This window comes from Camellia sinensis, chromosome 13 (assembly GCF_055761805.1).
Source record: "Camellia sinensis isolate YWXY chromosome 13, ASM5576180v1, whole genome shotgun sequence".
Lineage (NCBI taxonomy): Eukaryota > Viridiplantae > Streptophyta > Magnoliopsida > Ericales > Theaceae > Camellia > Camellia sinensis.
In genome coordinates, this window is record NC_138973.1 from 22,719,551 (window position 1) to 22,740,197 (window position 20,647).

General features: G+C 42.3%; 1 protein-coding gene and 1 pseudogene across 2 annotated transcripts; both read left to right on the plus strand.

The window, feature by feature from the left end:
• The first annotated feature begins 1,636 nt into the window (after window positions 1-1,636).
• On the plus strand, window positions 1,637-5,758 carry LOC114315351 (uncharacterized). Its single transcript, XM_028261966.2, has 2 exons — window positions 1,637-4,424; window positions 4,932-5,758. The coding sequence occupies exons 1-2, from the start codon at window positions 1,781-1,783 to the stop codon at window positions 5,366-5,368; spliced, it is 3,081 nt and encodes a 1,026-aa protein (XP_028117767.2). The 5' UTR covers window positions 1,637-1,780; the 3' UTR covers window positions 5,369-5,758.
• A 732-nt stretch (window positions 5,759-6,490) lies between these two features.
• LOC114315352 (nuclear poly(A) polymerase 4-like) lies at window positions 6,491-9,999 on the plus strand (annotated as a pseudogene). The gene is made up of 5 exons (XR_014347828.1): window positions 6,491-6,496; window positions 7,117-7,241; window positions 7,432-7,798; window positions 7,889-8,006; window positions 8,119-9,999. The product of XR_014347828.1 is annotated as a nuclear poly(A) polymerase 4-like (transcript).
• Window positions 10,000-20,647: the final 10,648 nt, after the last annotated feature.

Sequence of the window (20,647 nt, forward strand, 5' to 3'; positions counted from 1 at the left end):
TTTCTATTTGAAAGTCATAAATTAAGAAATATTAATTTTTTTTTATTTTTTTATTTTTTGGCTTGAATGAGGCTAGCCGATAAAAATATTTTTAATTATTTAAAATAAAAAAATTAGAAATTTTAAAATGAACGTTTGAAGTTCTTAGAATGCTTCTCATTAGAAGCTCCTTTTACTTATATAATATATAGATTTGATATACTTTCCATTTGAAAGTCATAAATGAAGAGATATTAATTTTTATTTATTTATTTATTTTTGTTGGAATAAGAGATAGTCAATAGATTTTTTTTTTTAATTTTAAAAAATAAAAAATTATAAAATTTAAATTGGGAACTTAGAACTCTAAAAGATTTGTGGGTTAAAAACCCCCCTCCTTCATATATAATATATAACGGCTCTGATTCGTAGCTCGAATTCGGAGGCTCGAATTTGGCCCGAATTCGAAGAAGAGGAAGAAGAGAAGAAGAAGAAGAAGAAGAGAAGAAGGAGAAGAAGAACTGGACTGGAGGGGGCCATCAAAATCGGAGGTGGAGGCAGAGGCGGAGGCGGGGCTGAGCGACGAGCGACGAGCTGCGACGCCGACGAGCTGTGTCCGACGAGCTCTGTCTCTCGCCTCTGCTCTGCTCTCTCTCGCCTGTGTTCAACGAAGAAGAAGAAGAAAAGAAAGAAGAAAAGGCAGAGAAAGAAAACGAAGAAAAAGAAGAAGAAGAAAAAAAAAATGGCAAAACGACGTCGTTTTGCCATATGAGCCAAAATCGAGCCACGAATTTCGAGTTACCAGTCATTTTCCAATATATAAATGTCACCAATTTGTCTGCCTCACTACCACCAACCACCATTGTTGACCGCTTTTCAACATATGCAATTATCACATAAGACATTAAATATCAAACTAAATAATATATGGACCTATACAAATAAATTTTTTACCAATTAACTCTTAAAATTTTGCATTAGAAAAATTATACTCCTTTCGTTTTAAAATAATAGTCTCCTTTGAAGAATTTAACTTTTTTTGATTGTACAATTATTGCACTTTAAAAATATTGATTTTTCAAAATTACATTTTGATAGTACATTTTTTGGAGAATATCAATTGTCATAATTGTAATTTTTGTTTTGTTAATGAATTTTTAAAAAATGGCAAAATAAAAAATTCATATTATGTTAATTATTAATTTTTAAAAATGGACTAATATTTTAAGATAATAAAAAATAAAATAAAAAACTAATATTTTGAAACAGATAGAATAATAAAACTTAGGGTAAATTACAAATATATCTCCTGAGATTTGTTTAAAGTACAGATTGTCCCCGTAGTTTGAAAAATTACAAATATTTCATTGTTAGAATTTTTTATTTAATAGAGTTAACTAAAAAAATAAAATTCATAATTGTTCTCCTATACATGAATAAAATTATCTAAATTGTTGATTGAAACATATTTATAATATTTTTAAAAATTGTTAATTGACTTGATGATTTATTAATAAAATGAATAATTTGTTATAAAATTAGAAACTTTAAGGGATGAGATGTAATTTTTAAAACCATATAAGATGATTCATATTTCAATCAAATCTTTAAAAATGTATTTATAATTTATCCTAAAAATTATTAAAATGTGTGGTCCAAATAAAGAAAGCCAAAACTGCAACGCTTATAAGTAACAATCAAAAACGCACATAGCTCACCAAGTCTGAAAGTCAGACCTTGTTTTCCCGGGAAATAAAAATAGCAGACCCATCGGGTCACTAACTAACTGAAACCCCAAAAAATGTCCAAAATGACCTCACCATTCTCAAAACTCCCACTCTCTTTCTTCTACTTCTTCCTCACTCTCATGCCCTTCCAAGTAATTTCACAGTCCCCGGCCACCACCGCCGACCAGACAACCCTACTCAATCTCAAAAAGCTATGGCGGAGTCCGCCGTGGACAGCCTCCTGGAACTCCTCATCCTCGCCGTGCACCTGGCCGGCGATTGAGTGCACCGCCGGCACAGTCACCGGACTTCTCCTCCACGATAAAAACATCACGGACACGATCCCGCCGTTGATGTGCGACCTCAAAAACCTCACCGTGCTTAACCTCTCGTACAATTACCTCCAGGGCGACTTCCCTAAGGTTCTGTACAATTGCTCTGGTCTCCAATACCTAGACCTCTCTCAGAACTTCTTCGTTGGCCCAATACCCTCCGACATCGACCGGTTATCCTCTCTCCAGCTCATCAACGTCGGCGACAACAATTTCTCCGGCGAGATTCCGCCGGCGATTAGCCGGTTACCGGAGCTCCGGACCTTGCACCTCTACCAAAACCAGTTCAACGGCACGGTTCCGATCGAAATCGGAAATTTAGCGAATCTAGTGACTCTAGGTGTGGCTTATAATACTATGCTTTCGCCATCGATAATTCCGATAGAGTTTGGCAATTTGAAAAAGCTGGAGTACTTGTGGATGACGATGACGAACTTGATCGGGAAAATACCGGATAGTTTTGCGAATTTGTCCAGTCTTCAACACTTGGATCTCGCTAGAAACAATCTGGATGGTCCACTTCCTCAAGGACTGTTCCAATTGAAAAACTTGAGTGCAGTGTATTTGTTTAAAAACAGTTTGTCCGGTGAAATTCCAACTCCAATCGAGTCACTAAATTTGATCGGATTGGATTTATCAGAGAACAATTTAACAGGTTCGATACCATCTGACTTCGGAAAATTGAATCAACTGAAAGTCATGATTCTGCATTCGAATCAACTTTCTGGCGAATTACCACCCAGCATCGGCCAAATCACAGCCCTAGGGACCTTCCGGGTGTTCACAAACAAACTCAATGGTACTTTGCCGCCGGAAATCGGTCTTCATTCGAAACTCCAATATTTCGAGATTTCCGACAACCAGTTCACTGGAGATTTGCCTCAAAATTTATGCGCCGGGAAGACTTTATTCGGCCTGGCGGCTTCCTCAAATTCTCTCACCGGGACCGTGCCTGAATCGCTTGGAAATTGCCAAGCTTTGCGTAGTGTTCAGCTATTTAACAACAATTTTTCCGGTGAGGTTCCATTAGGCCTCTGGACATCGCGCAATCTATCGAGTTTAATGCTGAGCAACAATTCTTTGTCTGGTACGCTTCCAAGTCAATTAGCTTGGAATTTGTCTCTGGTTCAGATCAGTAACAACCAGTTTTCCGGTCTGATTCCTACCAGAATCGGTTCTTGGGCGAGTCTGGTTGAGTTCAAGGCTAGTAACAATCAATTTACTGGTCCAATTCCGGTGGAGATAACCGCTCTTTCTCAGCTAAGCAACCTTATTCTTGATGGAAATTCACTTTCCGGTGAATTGCCATCGACAATTTTGTCATGGAAGTCGCTGACTATTTTGAATCTTGCTCGGAACAAGCTTTCGGGTCAAATTCCGGCAATTTTTGGTTCGCTGCCTGACCTTCTCAATCTAGATTTGTCGGAAAATCAATTTTCCGGTCAAATTCCGCCCGAATTAGGCCATTTGAAGCTAACCAATTTAAACCTTTCTTCCAACCAATTTTCCGGGAAAATCCCGGATGAGTTTGATAACTTGGCCTATGAAACCAGTTTCTTAAACAATTCAAAACTTTGTGCTAAAACCCCAATTTCAAATCTCCCCAACTGTCTCACCAAAAACAGCAAATCCAACGGCTTATCGCCCACAATTCTCGCGGTGATTCTTGTTTTCGCTGTAATTCTCTTCATAGCTACTGTTATATTAACCGTCTTCGTGGTCAAAGACTACCGGAGAAAGAAGATCAAGCGAGACCTTGCGGGGTGGAAACTAACCTCATTCCAAAGGTTTGATTTCACAAAGAAAATAATTTTGTCGGGTTTGACTGAAAACAATTTGATCGGAAGTGGTGGGTCGGGGAAGATATATCGCATCGCTGTCAACAATTTAGGCGATTGTGTCGCTGTCAAGAAGATTTGGAGCAATGGGAAGTCAGATCACAAGCTCGAGAAAGAGTTTCTGGCAGAAGTGGAGATATTGGGCACAATTAGGCATTCCAATATAGTGAAATTGCTGTGTTGTATTTCGAGTGATGACTCAAAATTGCTTGTGTATGAGTATATGGAGAAGCAGAGTTTGGACAAGTGGTTACATGGGAAGAAGAGGACTAGCTCCACGACTGTGTTGAGTAGTTTGGTCCACCACGCGGTGTTGAATTGGCCGACGAGGCTGCAGATTGCAGTTGGGGCTGCTCAAGGACTATGTTATATGCACCATGATTGCTCTCCGCCGATCATTCACCGCGACGTGAAGTCTAGCAATATTTTGCTGGATTCTGAGTTCAAGGCAAAGATTGCTGATTTTGGACTTGCCAAGATTTTGGCCAAGTCTGATGTGCCTAATACCATGTCTGCTGTTGCTGGTTCAATTGGGTACTTTGCTCCAGGTAAGACCACTTGAGGCATCATCTCTTAACTCTTATTAGTCTGCTTGTTTCAGCAAAAAAAACATTTTCGTACTTTATGACTATTGGTATAATATTAAACAAAAGTCAACTAGAAGCTAAATTGATTTTGGTGAAAAATATTTTTCACTTTTTGAAGGAAAAAAAACATTTTTTAAACCTTCTAGACAAGTAAAAGTCTTACTAAAATTATCATTATTATTATTGTCACCGCTACTGCTATTAGATCCACCACCGTCATCATTTTTCAAGGTCGTTATAGAAATATAAGAACTTTTTCCAAAAAATCTTTTTCGCTAAAAATATTTAACACCATCATTTTTAGGGTCGCAATCAAATCTAGGTAAATATTTTAACCAAAATATGTTTTCTAAAATGTTGTTTTCGTGAAAAAAACTTTTCTTGGGAAAAATTTTCAGCTGAAATAAAAAGACACTACCCCTTTTTCTCCCTTTCCCACTTGAACTGAAAATGTTACTTTGGTTGCAGAATACGCCTACACGAGAAAAGTGAATGAGAAGATCGATGTTTACAGTTTCGGAGTTGTACTCTTGGAACTGGTGACGGGAAGAGAACCCAACGATGGAGATGAGCACACGAGCGTCGCAGAATGGGCATGGCGCCAATACGGAGAAGGAAACTCAATTGCCCACACCTTTGATAAGGACATCAAGGAGCCACATTACTTGGAAGAAATGACCACTGTCTATAAACTGGGGCTTGCATGCACAATGACACAACCTTCTAGTAGGCCTTCCATGAAGGAGGTTTTGCAAATTCTACGCCGTTGTGGTCCTGTAGAGGGCAGCGAAGGAAAGAACGCGGGGCGTGAGTATGATGTTGCCCCACTCCTTGACAGTGCCATATACCTTTCCAGCTACAGGCGTTCGGATGAAGATGATGACAGTGTAGCATGCATTGTGTGATGTTGGAATTGGTTGCAGAGTAGTTAATAAGTAGTCTCACCAGTATTATCTGCATCAAAACCAGAATTCGACTCTGAAGAGGGACAACTCACTTTTCAAAAATCACTTGACAAATCAAATCCATATCATCATAATAGAGGGATTAGATGAAGATGAGGGTAGTTTTAGTTAAATTTGCAGCTTTTGAGGTTGAAATTAGTCATAGGTTAATCTAGTGTAGCTTCTTTTTTCTTTTTTTTTTTTTTTTTTTTTTTTTTTTTTTTTTTTTTTTTGCAAAATCAAGCATGCAAAGGATGTAAAATTTCTCTCAAGTAATAGTAGCAAATGTAAATTTTGGAATAAGATGATTTTCTCTTCTGATTAGGAATAAAACAAGCTACCTTCTCCCAACTGTAATAACAATTCGGAAAATTCAGTTTCTTTTTAAAATTTTACACTAAGACCGATCAAAATTATTATACTACTTTAATATTTTTTATATTTTAATTTTTTAAGCATTAAAAAAATAAGTGAGTAGGTTAAGAAGAAAGACATTTATAGAATAGCTCTACCCTTTCTCTTCGTTTATTAGTTATGTAAATTTCTATCAATTCTGTTTAGATCATAAATTTAAATAGAAATTTAAAAATGGAAAGAGGAACAAAAAAATAATAATTTATATTTTATTCATATTATTGTCTTCACATTTTTTCTTTCCATTTCTCAATCCCTAATCAAATTTATGATCCAAATACAATTTTAAAAGTCTCCTTTAAATCACTCATTTACACTGAACCGATAAAACTGAAACATAAAAAAACCAAAAATTAAGTTTGATGTAAATTTGCTCTCAACCCAGACTTGAATCAAACTGATTACATCCTTATTCACCGCACTAAACATTCATACTTGCAAACATCTAGGCACTATTTTTGCCCTTTCTCCATCCTATGTAAAGCAACCTACCGTCTCCTCCTGCACTCTGTTTTGTAAACGCAATCCAGAGAAAATAGAAATGGCTAAAACCACCCTCGTTGCATCAAAACACCATCAAGACACTTTTTAGAAAAATTAACAATGTTGGTGGAGAGAGAGAGAGAGAGAGAGATGCCATACTAGCAAGTCACAGGGCCTAGCAGAGACATGCAGGTCACAAAACTAACCCTTATTAAACAAGCTGTTCCATATCGTCTAAACCGAAAGGCATAAGATTTTCAACACCAAACAAAGAAAGTAGCAAAGCTGATCAAATAACAGGCTGCCAAGTTTGGTAAAGCCCCAAGTTCTGTTCCAAAAGTAACTTCCACTGCTCAAAGCATTTTTTTTTCCCCTTTTGATTTATAGTGATACAAATACAGCTTCAACAGCACAGAAGACAGAAAACGGGAGGCGCACACTAACCGGCCACATTAAGCGGTCATTCCCAAGTTGCAGCAGGGGGGTATTCCTTTCCTCCCCTCTTCTCCTTGCATACCAATTGTAAAATAAATTGATGTATATTGATTGATATATTACAAGATTGTTGTGTATTGATTTTGTACAAGAATTCCTATTATATAGGAGATGATTCTGGAGTAGGTGAGGAGTGAGTGGTGGAGGTAGGTTTGGTGGAGTGTAGTAGGTGATAGGAGTAGTAGGTGGAGGTAGGTTTGGTGGTAGGTGTAGTAGTAATTTACATTTACATTAACATCATTGATACAGAGTTTGCATTTCTTGTTGGCCTCTACGCAGTTTTTGTCATCAGTACTGTGAAACTAACATCTTAACAGGACTTGGACATCTCAGATGGCTCTGTGCTCGACAATATTGATGAGCAAACTGTTCGAAGTCTAAATGGATGCAGGGTTGCAGATCAAATTCTAAAACTTGTTCCAAATGTTGAGGTGAACATATTGTCTTCTTTACTTTGATTGATTTAATAATAATTGGCTTAACAGTCTTGTAATCCTTTTGAAAATTGTAGCATTTTCGCACGACACTCAGATGCTTGAAGTTTTGGGCTAAAAGGCATGGTGTTTATTCAAATGTGAGATAGCATCCTGAAGTTCCAGCTTTTGTCATTGCCATTTCACCTTTAGATAAAGCTTCTCATTTTATTTCTTCTTTACCTTTTCTATATACGTTACTGGATTTCTTGGTGGTGTAAATTGGGCTCTTTTAGTTCCTCGGGTCTGCCAGCTTTATCCCAATGCAATCCCCAGTATGCTGGCCTCACGATTCTTCAGAGTTCATACATAGTGGCGTTGGCCAAACCCTGTGATACTATGCCCAATAGAAGAGGATGAGCTTGGTTTCCCTATATGGGATCCTCGTAAAAACCCTCGGGATCGAACCGATCATATGCCAATTATAACCCCTGCATACCCTTGTATGAATTCTAGCTACAATGTTTCTAAAAGTACTCTGCGGGTTATGATGGACCAATTCCATCATGGCAACAGTATCTGTGAGGTAAGGGACATAGAAGGTAATTTCTTATTTTCTCTGCCATTTCTGACTCCATATGACCAATGTTGTGCATGCCTTTTTGCTGTTTTTAAGGAGATTGAGCTGAACACAGCCCAGTGGAGTGCTTTGTTTGATCCTTATCTGTTTTTCGAGGCATACAAAAACTATTTGCAGATTGACAAAATCTCGGCTTAGGCAACTTACTCTGAAGGTAAGTTTCATTCTTCTTTTCTGGTACCGAAATTCGTCGATGATTAGTGATCTTATGGACTTGATCATGATAGTTTTCCTTTCTAATCTTTGCTTTCTATGTCACATTGCAGATAGAACGGGACACATATGGCATGTTGCAGTGCCATCCTTATCCAAATGAATATGTAGACACATCCAAGCCGTGCCCCCATTGTGCATTTTTCATGGGCTTGCAGAGGAAACATGGGGTAAAAGTTGAAGAAGGCCAGCAATTTGATATACGTGGAACAGTTGATGAGTTTAAGCAAGATGTAAACATGTAAATGTTTTGGAAACCGGGGATGGATATTTATGTTTCTCATAGATGGGTATAAACGGTCTTGACTATTGAGGCACGCAAACCAGTAATCTGAAAGAACTTCTGAAGAAGATGCCGAAGGCTGCAGATCTCACTCTGCCGAAAAGCAGCTCAAGAGGAAAAGAGATTCCGAAATGGTAAATTCAAAGACAGATAAACCAAAGAAACGGGCTTCTATTAGCCCGCTGAGGCCATGGTCTGTTTCTCCAGAAAGTTATACAAGTAGGTCTGGTGTAACATCTCAAGCCAGCTGTTCTGGGGAGGTTAAATTAGAGTCTTTGGATTATTTTGAGACTGGATATACTAAGAGAGTGCTGAATCGGAAAGAGGGTGCTGATGATGATAATGGAGAGCTAGTGAAACCATGTAAGCACTTTGCACGGGCAGAAAATGATAAAAGTGCACCAGGATTGAATATCTGCGTTCAGAACCTCAGTTGCGATGTGAGTTCCTCCATTTCAGGATTTTGGGTTAGCGATTGGGTATAAGAATACTGGAAGTTGTAAAGATAGTGAGAGCTGGATCCTTGTTGTGAAAAGGGATACAGATTTTTATGTCAAGCCTTTTTGCATGGGCAGCAAATGAGCTCACCTACTACTACACCTACCACCAAACCTACCTCCACCTACTACTCCTATCACCTACTACACTCCACCAAACCTACCTCCACCACTCACTCCTCACCTACTCCAGAATCATCTCCTATATAATAGGAATTCTTGTACAAAATCAATACACAACAATCTTGTAATATATCAATCAATATACATCAATTTATTTTACATGGTATCAGAGCAAGGTTAAAGATCTTGGTGTTCTTCGCCTTCCGGCGGGCGGCAACCTTGCCTTGACCGCCCGCCGGATCTCAACCAATTCAAACCCTCCCCCTGCTCCGTTGGTATCAACGAGTTTCTCTTTAGGTAACAATATCACAGGGAACAGTTTGATCTTCCCATCGTCAGCAACAACGACTGGATCTGCACCTTGAGTAATCACAGTAATCCTCTTGTGTCTTCACATTCATCACTGCCAACACACAAGCTTCATGTGCTACAGGCTCTGCTTCCGCTTAGCATACACAGCTCTCTCAAAACAAAACAAAACAACACACACTCTCTCTCTCTTCTAAAGCCCTCTCTCTTCCAGAGGACGAGGCAAACAACAATAACATGACTTCAATTTCTCCGCCCCTGCCCCAATCCCTGTCTCTCCTCCGCACCATCTCCGCCGCCGCCTTCCCCCACCGCCTGCCGCCGTACCTGCGACTTCCCCCTGTCTCCACCTCCGCCACTCGGTGCTTCCAGCGCCTCTCCGGACCTCAACCTCAACCTCACCTTCCCACGTATATTGTCTCATGAAATCAATGATCCCTAGAACCAGCTCTTTGCTCTCATCATCCACCCCCACCAGCAATGAATAATCCATCACGTCAACAGACGCTAGAAAAGAAGTATCATTCCAAACAGCCCGTTCGAGGCTTCTCTTTGCCGCGCTCCCAACTTATCTGCACCGTCCTCCCCCCGCCACGAGCAAGGCGGCCTTTTCACCGCCGGGGGCTACGCACGCGCCTCCGGCCTCCCCAGCGTCTGCATCGCCACCTCCGGCCCCGGCGCCACCCACCTCGTCCGCGGCCTCGCCGACGCCATGCTCGACCTCGTCCATGTCGTGGCCATCACTGGTCCCGTCCTCTAGGGACGAGAAGCATCACAAGTCAAGTAGCAGCAAATGGAGATCTCTTCCAGAGAAAAATCCATCCAAGAACTGCAGCTCAACAATATCTTCATGCGGAACACTTGACTTTACTATCTCTCTCAGTCACTGTTTTTTTTTTATATTCTAACCCATCCTCTTTTCTTTCTTTTATTTTACTATCTCTCTCTCTCTCTAGTTGAGCCGTGATTGTTTTTTTTTTATTTTTCTCTTCTTTTTTTAACAAACATAATCATCTCCTTTTACCCCCACTTTATCTTTATTTATTTTATTTTATCATCTCTTTTTCTTTATCTGCAGCTGCTCCCACACGGCACATGCTTTCACTATTACTATATATATTATTATTATTATTATTATTCTTACACAATCAAACCATTAATATATTATTATTATATAATTTTCAAGCCCACGGTTTTCCATTATTATTATTATTCTTATTATTATTATTATTTTTTTTTTGCAAAACAAAAAAAAAAAAAAAACCAAAAAAAAAAAAAAAAACAGCAAACAGGCAGAAGACGACCTGCATTCATACCCACTACACTCTTTTATTCACGTGGGGGTTCACCCCGATCCACATTTTACAAAACAAAAAAAAAAAAAAAAAGAAGCAAAAAAAAAACACACACAACAAAAACAACCACAACAAAAAAAAAAAAAAAAAAAAACACACAACAATGGCTTTGTTTTCTTTTCTGCAGACGGCCACACACCGACATCCTTTCTCTACTCTGCAGCCGGTTCGACAAGTTTGTCACCGCAGTCATGGTTTCCACACATGACTTCAATGTATACTGATTGGCTTCCACATCCGACTGCACTGCCATTCTTTGCTCCACAGACCGCATCGGAAAGTTCAACGGAGCAAACCTTGGGGCGCCTGGCTGAGGTTCAGGGGCCACCGCACCCGTTATCTCTCTTGTTGACTCGTTGAGGTCAGGAAAGAGAGTCAGCAGACCACGGGACGACGAAGCCATTTTTCTCTCGCCACAGAGTGTTACAGACTCTCTCTCTCAGCACAACAGTGTTACAGCCTCTCTCTTTCGCAGGTTTTTTGCTTCTGCCTCAGCCTCAGGCTCTGTCTTGGTTAAATAGCCGAGGCAGCCACGCGCATCGCGCGCTTCTTGACGCCCGACAAATTGGCACGCCTTTTCATGGCACATCTTTTGATAAAGTGGACACGCCTTTTGAGGGCACGACTTTTGAGGGCTCGATATATATCTACATGTATATTTTTTGGGCAGCCTATCTACACACTCATACAGTGTCTTCTACACCGGTCAGCTTTATCAATCCCTTTGTTTCAACCTCAAATAGGTTTCTCTCTTCACACCTATTTGAGTTTGAGGGGGGGTTATACACAGTATCATGCATCGGTCGCTCATGGCGCACTCCCTAAGTCGCCCCCTTGGTGCACCACCACAATATTCTACAACGGTCCGACATGACCCCGTAAACTGTCCTGCTACATCGGTCCGACATGACCCCGTAAACTGTCTTCTACAACAGTCCGACATGACCCCATAAACTGTCCCGACATTGATTCCGGTCAGCTTCTACATCGGTCCGACATGACCCCATAAACTGTCTTCTCCAACGGTCCGACATGACCCCATAAACTGTCTTCTACATCGGTCTGACACGACCACACAGTGTCTGCTACAACGGTCCGACATGACCCCGTAAACTGTCTGCTACAACGGTCCGACACGACCATACAGTGTCTCCTATCCCATTTTTAATTGTCAGCCTATTTTTCTGTTTTGTTACTCTCTCCAAACTCAAGTTGGCTAGTACCTATCCTCCTTGAGTTTGAGGGGGCTGTTAATGTAAATGTAAATTACTACTACACCTACCACCAAACCTACCTCCACCTACTACTCCTATCACCTACTACACTCCACCAAACCTACCTCCACCACTCACTCCTCACCTACTCCAGAATCATCTCCTATATAATAGGAATTCTTGTACAAAATCAATACACAACAATCTTGTAATATATCAATCAATATACATCAATTTATTTTACAAATGAGTTTCAGTTTATAAAAGATGGAAAATTAAATGCAGGAAAGGTATCAACCAGAAAAAGTATCAAAAGCATAAATGAATCTTAGAAATAGTTCCAATTAACAACAATTAATGCATACTAGAGTTTCATAACGGTAATGTCAAAAAAGGGTGAATTCAATGTGTTTAAAACATGCAATGGTTATAACAACCATACAAGGATCTGTTATTTAAGAAGTGCATAGTCCAGACAAGTTTTCATTTTACAATCTGCATAAAAACAAAGCAAGTAAACTTCAAAACAAAGTTTAGATAGCCAATCTGTCCCAAGGCATGATTTATCAAAATTAAAATATAATAATTTATTTTATTGAAAAAAAAAATTCTATCTATACATTCCAAAGTAGAAAAGTGTATTCAATAGAACTACCAGAAATCATTTCAGAGCAGGGATTGGAAAAGGGAAAATGAAGATAATAAGTGAGAAGGGAAGACCTCAAAATGAGAGAAAATAGCAGACAATATAGTTAACAACCATGCAACAAGAAAGAGAGGTCTTCTGCACTCACTTCTGGTACAATCAATTGCGATATACTTGCATAAGGGAGATCAATTGATATTCCCTGATACTTAAATTTCATTACTGGGACATAAGCATCTGGATCTGGTTGAAGCTCAGTAACTTCTTCCATTTCAGCCAGCATATCATGCAATATAATAAAGAAATCTTCCTGCAGACAAACATCATATCAACCTTTAAATATAAAGCTTCTGGATTTGCAAAACCTAACAAGAAAGAATGACCCAAACTATAACCAACCTCTCTATTTACGTAAGATGGCCCAACACACAAGGTAGGCCCATGAACCTCTCAACATAAAACATTTTTCCACATCCCCTTGTAATCTAAATACACTCACTAACCAAAAATGACATTCAAAAAAGGAAAAAGAAAATTAACAAAATATTTCTTACAAACAACAGAAGTCAGAAATTCGTGTACAGTTTTTGCTCATTGAATTGCTGCAGGGACTATGTAGAGACTTCTGAGTGAACAGATATATATGGGAGTTTAGATGTTTTGTTTTACTTTTCTTGTAGTGTATGTGGATGCCCCCTTGCTCATAGAATTGCTGTAGACAAGTCTGTCAAGCCCAATCAAACACTTGAACATGGATAATATGACTTATTGTTCTCTAAGACCACCTAGAATTCCAAATGTCAATGCCACATCCAGCACATAAGCTCCTATTCAACATATCATACAGTTCTTTGACAAGACTAGCTCAGTGATTACTCTCAACCACCAAATGACAGAACCATCCCCTCAGAGATGAACAAAGAGCAATTTCATTCTACAAAAATTTTATCTTTATCATTTTTCATCTAAATTATTCCAGAAACTCTTGCAAATTTTGGCAACATGAATGAGCCAAAATTCCAAACCATTGTAAGGTCCACTGAAGAAATATATAGGGAAGACAGAATGGTCTTACACCATACAAAGAACATACTGCAATCCTATACTTACCCCCAGCCAGTATGACCCAAAAGTAAATATGACAGTATTCTCATCTTCTACCATTTGATCTGTGTAACCTCTCTGACTGGTTAATTGCTTCACCCAACATTTCACAACCTACAATATTATACTTCTTGTGACAATCAATTCGTTAACAAATAATAAAGTTATTGAAAAAGGCTGCAAAATCATCAATTAGGATATATAAAGCCAAATATCCTGATAACCTAGAAAAACAACGCATAGTGTGACAAAAAACTTGAACTAATATATTGACTGAGTATAGGGGTGAAGGCAATTGCATCACCAGACATCAGAAGTAGAACTTGAAAGAAAACAACATAATGACTCAATTTTTCATGTTATGATCTGATAATGCAGCATGTTCCAAATGGAACGAGTCAGATTGATCCACGTTTCACAAACCGGTGCCCGAGGTACCAAGCCCACAGGAAGACCTGCACAAGAGTTCAACGGGGAATGGGGAGTCCCCCAGCGAACCCTCCGATAAGCAAGTTAGAAAGAGAAATGGAATGTAGACATAGATTAGTGATAGAAAAGCTTAACCTTCTTCTTGTCTTCGACGTTTGCTTATATCCTCTGGTAATCATTTCGTTGTCCCTTCCGACCTGCCATCTTGGCCGAAAGTCTATGCTCTAGCTTGCCTTGTTCATGGTGGGGCCATTCTGTCTCAACGGGGAGGGGTTATCGCAATAAATGCTGTAAGGGGATTCATTAATGGCTGATGTTCAGTGCAATAACTTTATAGGATCTTTGTCTGCTTATGTGGCTTGTCCTTCTCTTGCCACGTGTTTAGATGTCATTGGTTCTTTATACCATGTTGAGCTCCAGCAACGTTGGGCTTTAATATTTGAATTATGTATTGGGCCCTAAGTGGTGGGCTATAACCTTTATGGGCTTACCCATGTCAGTAGTCCCCCATTCCCGAGTACAGCTTTAGTCCAACGAAGGGAATAATGAAGAAAACGAGTGGAGGGACCGACCATGAGGAGGGCCGACCGCGAAGGATGACCGAGTAGAGGGACCGACCAGGAGGAGGGCCGACCACAAAGAGTGGCCGAGTAAAGGGACTGGCCAGGAGGAGGGCCGACCGCAAAGGGTGACCAAGTGGAGGGACAAGGGGCGGTGCGCGGGGCTCCAGAATTGGCAGGGCACGTGGTGATGTGAAGTGGAAAAGACAGGGTAGGAGAAAGGGGCAGTGGATCGTGATCGTACATGTGGTGGAATCCCGTAATAGGGAAGGTTAGGCGTTGAGCAAGAAATGAAGCAATAGGTCAATATTGGGTGTGTGAAAAGGCAATTTTGAAAATTTTTGAAAATTTTCAAACTGGCAAAGTTTAATTGTGACCCTTGGAATACAGGCAAGCCTTGGGCTTTTAGTGTTATCCACTTTACCTATCTTTTCTCAAAAAACCAAAACGTGCCAAAAGTAAACTCTTTTGTGTCGAGTGATACACCTCTGCAACATTTTGTGAACTACCTTGTGCCCGCGTCCGAAGCCATTCGCAGACACACAAGAGAAATGGCTCAAGAGGAAGTAGCAACCGCAAGGCTTGATTCGTTAGGCAACGACGACGGAGTAGGGTTGGCAGAACAGTACCGTGCGAAGCGAAGAGATGGGGGGTAGGTAGTCAGGTGGTGCGGGCTCATCCTAGGACAATGATTGCAGCGGCAAAACCTATTAGTCAAGTGGAGCCGGACCACTGGCACACCAAGCCGGACAGATCCATACTTACGACAAAGGAGGTGGAGGGAATAAGGAAGAAGTACCAAATTCCCTCGGAAATAGAGCTGAGGCTGCCCACATCCAATGAGAGGGTGTCAAATGTGCGGCCGGACGAATTCAGTCTCTACGAGGAAGCGCTGCGAGGAGGTTTGAGGCTACCTCTCCCTTAAGTAGTGGTGGACGTGCTGAACAACTAGAAGTGGCGCCAGGGTAGTTAATACTGAATGCTTGGAAAATAGTAATGGCCTGTGCGAGTTCCTCGACGCAAGCGACTGGAGGGGTGGCCATGACTGTAGAGGAATTTTTCTCCTGCTACAAGGCCTCTGGTCAACAGGAGACGTGGGTGATGTTGTAGGCAGTAATAGGGCGAGGTATAGTTTTGGGGCTGCCATCTTCGGTGAAGGGATGGAGGCCGAGATGGTTTTTTGTGTCGGCAAATGGTGGAAGGGGAGTTCGGACAACATGGAAGGTCCTCACTAAATCAGTCGAGCCCAAGCTGGACGCGGTGGCCGAAGACCGAGTGAAGAAGGTGAGGGAATGGAGGGAGAAGAAGGGAGTAAGGTGGGATGAGCTGGTCCTTCCGTCAACGTTGTTTGCCCTGAACTTGGGACCGAAACCGTTGGGGGAGGATTCGACAAGGGAGGAGTTAGAGAGGCAACGGAAGGTGGAGGAGGAAGAGGAAAGGAGATTGTTCGCTCGAGCGAACAAATATAAGGAGACACAACTGGGGCCTGCTCCGAAGTTGGGGCTGAAGGAGAAGATTCGACCTTGCCCTAAGCCTTTGGGGGACAAGAACCTAACTGAGTTTCCCTCTTGCCACAACCCATAGACCCACTGAAGGAGAGGGGCAGACGAGAGATGAAGACAGGGCTAAGGAAATCGAAGAAGAAAAGAGTGGCCATTGAGGGGGCTAAAGATGCGCCCGGTTTGAAGAAGATGAGGGTTGGTAGCGAGGACAACCCTATGGCGGAGAAGGCAGGGGAAGGGGGAGTGGAGGTTACTCCAGAAGGAGTGGTTGTCCTAGAGGTACAAGGAGACGATGGTCAAGGGGCCCAAGTGGAAAAAAACACATGAGTGCCAAGGGCCCCGAGATACAAGTGGAAGCTGGGTCGGCTGGGCCTGAGCGATCGACCAGTCGGGGCCCTGTGCCTGAAGGAGAAGGAGAGAGGCCCAGGTTGAAGACCGCCATCTACCACACGCCAGCAGTGTCTGGGCGACTGGAGGGGGAAGGAGGTGAAGCCAGGACTGCTGCCGATTGGCTCTTGGGCGTGGTGGAGGATGAGGCGGTGCACTCTATGATGAGTTTTACAGAGGCCAAACTGCTAAGGGGGCTCTGCTCGGCCCAAATGGAGGCGACGACCTTAGTAGGAGCCTTACTGAAGAAAACGACGTACGCAAAGGGCGAAATTGAGCCGTTGAAGGTAAAGCTGGAGGAGTGAAGGCCCAGCTTGAAAACTTAAGGAGGGAGACCGGGGGTTGGAGGAAGGCCGCGTGGAGCGCGTGCGTGAGGGGGCTGGAGTATGCCCAAAACGCCAAGAAGATGGAAGTATTGGCGATGGCGCAAGGCTATTCGGCCAATCGTGCCAATGCTGAGCTGCTCGCCACCAATTTAGAGATGGAGTCGGAACGCTACAAGGTGGTATCGCTCGAGTTTCAGTTGGTTGGCGAGCAGAGGAAGCTGGAAGATGCTCAGAAAGCCTGCACCGTCACCAACGAAAGGTGGGACGAGGCTTCGGTCTGCAACGAAGACCTGCGCGCTCAGTCGATCAAAGAAAATGAAGAAGCAGATCTGAAGATCGCTGAGTTGGAGAGGTCACTGGCGAACGAGCAGACAGAGAAAGCAAGGTTGGAGAAAGCCTTAGAAGAAGAGAGGACCAAGCTAGCATCTGAGAGGGCGGCGTACCTCGACCTGTGTATTGCAGCAGTAGTGCAGTTCAAGGGGTCCGCCGACTTTCAGATGGCTATTAATGCCGTGATCACCAGCAGCTTGGCGAGAGAGAGAGGGATAGGGGGGCTGGCCCGTCGGGAACGACCGCTAGGAGCAGGAGCGAAGAGGAAGTGATCCAGAGCTTCTAGCGGTCGGACTTCTACAAACATGAGATGTCTGAGTTTTGGGACAGCGGCTGGAAGATGTTTAAACGCAAAGCAGAAGAACTGTTCCCAAACTTGGACTTCAACACTGTGAGAATAGATGAAGACGATGTGGCCTAGACCCCGTTAGACGAAGGTGTTGACGATGAAGACCTTGCTTCGAGCGATGATGAATGATCAATGTAAAATTTTTGCACTTTGTTTGTAAATAAAATTTTTGTTGTTGTTTTGTTTGTTGTTTTTTGTTGGGCGTGTAACTTCTGTAATGAATTGATGTATAAGTTTGTGAATAAAATTATGATTTGTGCTTTTCATACTGTTGTCTTTATTTCTTATAGATCTGAAAAGAATGATAATGGTTATTCAAATGAGGCTTGTGTATAAATCGTAGTAAAAGTTGAGAAGTAGGAAGCCAATCTAACTTGTGAGAAAACTACGATGCAAAGGATGTTAACAATAAAAAACGTTAAAATGTAGAGGTCTTGAAATGTGAGAGTGTTGAGAAAATGTAAGAGTGTAAATGTCTTAAAATGTGAGAGTCTTGAGATATTAAATCATGTGTTCACAGTGTTGAGAAATGAAGGATTGAGTTGGAGAATGAAGGTTAAAAAATGTAAAGAATGTTAAGAGGCGTAAAAGCATGGACCTGGAATTTGACTAAGTATGGCAACTATGCCACAATCATGAAGTTGCAAGAATGGCCTTAGCCGAGCTCTTCATTTGTGTTCAGTTTGGCTTGAGCCATAATTAACTCAGTCTGGCCTAGGCTTCAAGCAACTTAGTTTGGCTGAGCCCTTCACGCTTAGTCTGGCTGAGGCTTTAAGTAACTCAGTCTAGCTGAGCCCTTCGTGCTCTGTCTGGCTGAGGCTTTAAGTAACTCAGTCTGGCTGAGCTCTTCGTGCTCAGTCTGGCTGAGGCTTTAAGTAACTCAGTCTGGCTGAGGCTGCAAGCAAGGTGTTATTGAAATTCCACGCAGATAACTGAGATAGAAGATTGTTGTCATTTAAAGTGTAGCCCATTGATCACAAATTTATACCATGTGAGAAAAGAACAAAAACATCCAAGTGTGTAGATTGTCAAAAAGAAAATACAGCAATTGATCAATACAAAAATAGGGCTTTATTGAAAATAATGCTTCAAGTGCTCAGTGTTCCATGGATGGGAGAGATCTCGACCTTCCATGTCCTGAAGTCGGTAAGTGCCTGGACGAGGTCTGGCCCTAACAACGTAAGGTCCCTCCAACTTGGCTGCCAGCTTGCCCTTAGCCGGATTCCTGGTGGTAAGAGTTGCTTTGCGTAAAACAAGGTCCCCCACGACAAACTCCCTTGGTCGAACTTTGCGGTTGTAGTGTGTTCTCATTTTCTGTTGATATGAGGCTCGCTTGACAGCAGTGGTCTCTCGGAGTTCTTTAATTAGGTCTAAGTCTGCCCGACGTAGTTCTTCAGTTAGTTCTGGATTCGGGTGTAGGACTCTTGGGGTAGGCAGGCCGATTTCCACTGGGTGACCGCCTTAGCGCCGTATGTTAAGTGAAAGGGGGTCTCCCCAGTGGGGGTTCGGGCGATAGTGTGGTAGGCCCAAAGTACGTTTGGTAATTCTTCAGCCTAGAGTCCCTTAGCAGCTTACAGCTTAGTTTTGATGATCTTTAGAAGAGAGTGGTTGGTAACCTCAACTTGGCCATTGGCTTGGGGGAGACCTGGAGAAGAAAACATGGTTGGATTTGAAGTTCTGCACAGAATTTTCTGAACTTGGCATTGTCGAATTGTTTGCCGTTGTTGGAGACGATGGCCTGAGGGATGCCAAAACGGCACACGATCGACTGCCAGATGAATCTGGTTGTGTTCTGCTCGGTAATTGTGGCAAGTGGTTCCGCCTCTACCCATTTAGTGAAGTAGTCAATGGCGATGATTGCGAATTTGGTTTGGCCCCGACTGGTGGGCAATGGGCCAACTAAGTCGATCCCCCATTTGGCGAATGGGTAAGGGATGTAGAGTGTGATCAGTTCTATAGGAGGAGCATGAGGAATGTTGGCAAAGCGTTGGCACTTATCACATTTAAGCACAAATTCAGTGGCATCTTGATTGAGAGTAGGCCAGAAGTAACTAGTGCAAAGTGTTTTGTGGGCTAGTGACCTGGCACCCGAGTGATTACCACATACACCCTCGTGGACTTCCCTCATCATGTAGGTCGCTTGAGCAGGATTGAAGCATCTCAGGTATGGGCGTGAAAAGCCACATTTATACAAGAGACCGCTGATAAGAATGTAGTTGGACGACCGGGCCCTGACCTTGGCGGCCTAGTGTTTGTCGGCGGGCAATTCCCCATTTGTCAAAAACAGCAGGATATATGCCGCCCATGGAATAGGTTCATTTTAAAGGAAGTGGACTTGCTGCTGTTATGGGGAAATGGCCGAGTGGGCCAGGTATTCAAAGTGAACGCCATGACTAAGGTCTGACTGGTCGGCAGAAGCTAACAGAGCCATTTCATCCGCCTTGGAATTTTCCGTCTGAGGGATGTGCTTGATGTGGAAATTATTGAAGAGGCAAGCAAGAGGGAGTGCAATATCCCTGTAAACCTGCATTGTGTCTTTCTTGGCATCGAATTCCCCCGTGATTTGTCCGACAATGAGCTGGGAATCGCTGAACACTTGGATATGGCTGACACCAATGTCTCTGGCGAGGCGTAGACCTGCGATCAATGCCTCATATTCAGCCTCATTATTACTTGCGTCGAACAAGAAGCGGAGAGCACACATGAAATAACCACCCTCGAGGGCGGAGAGGATAAGACCAGCCCTACTGCCTTCTTTGCAGGATGATCCGTCGACGTTAAGGGTCCAAGAGTGGGGGTCTTCTGCCTCAGTGTGGGATTGCGAGGGTGGAGGAGCCGTGATTGGAGTGGGATTAGTGAATTCTAGGATAAAATCGGCAACAGCCTGCCCTTTGATCGTCGTTCGAGGTCAGTAGGAGATGTCAAATTGGCTGAGCTCGACTGACCATTGCATAAGTCTGCCGGACAGCTCTGGTTGTTGCATTATCTTCTTCAAAGGTTTATCAGTGAGGACCACTATGGAGTGGGCTTGGAAGTAAGGGCAGAGTCGATTGAGGCGGTGACCAAGGCCAAGGACATTTTTTCTAGCAACGGGTAATTCTGTTCTGCGACTCTGAGAGCCCGGCTAATGTAATAAATCGGGCGCTGAACTGAACCGTCCTCCCTGAT

Coding starts and splice junctions, on each gene's coding strand:
- LOC114315351 (XM_028261966.2), top strand. CDS start 1,781: ATGTCCAAAATGACCTCACCATTCTCAAAACTCCCACTCTCTTTCTTC. Junction 4,425..4,931: donor AATTGGGTACTTTGCTCCAG/GTAAGACCACTT, acceptor CTTTGGTTGCAG/AATACGCCTACACGAGAAAA.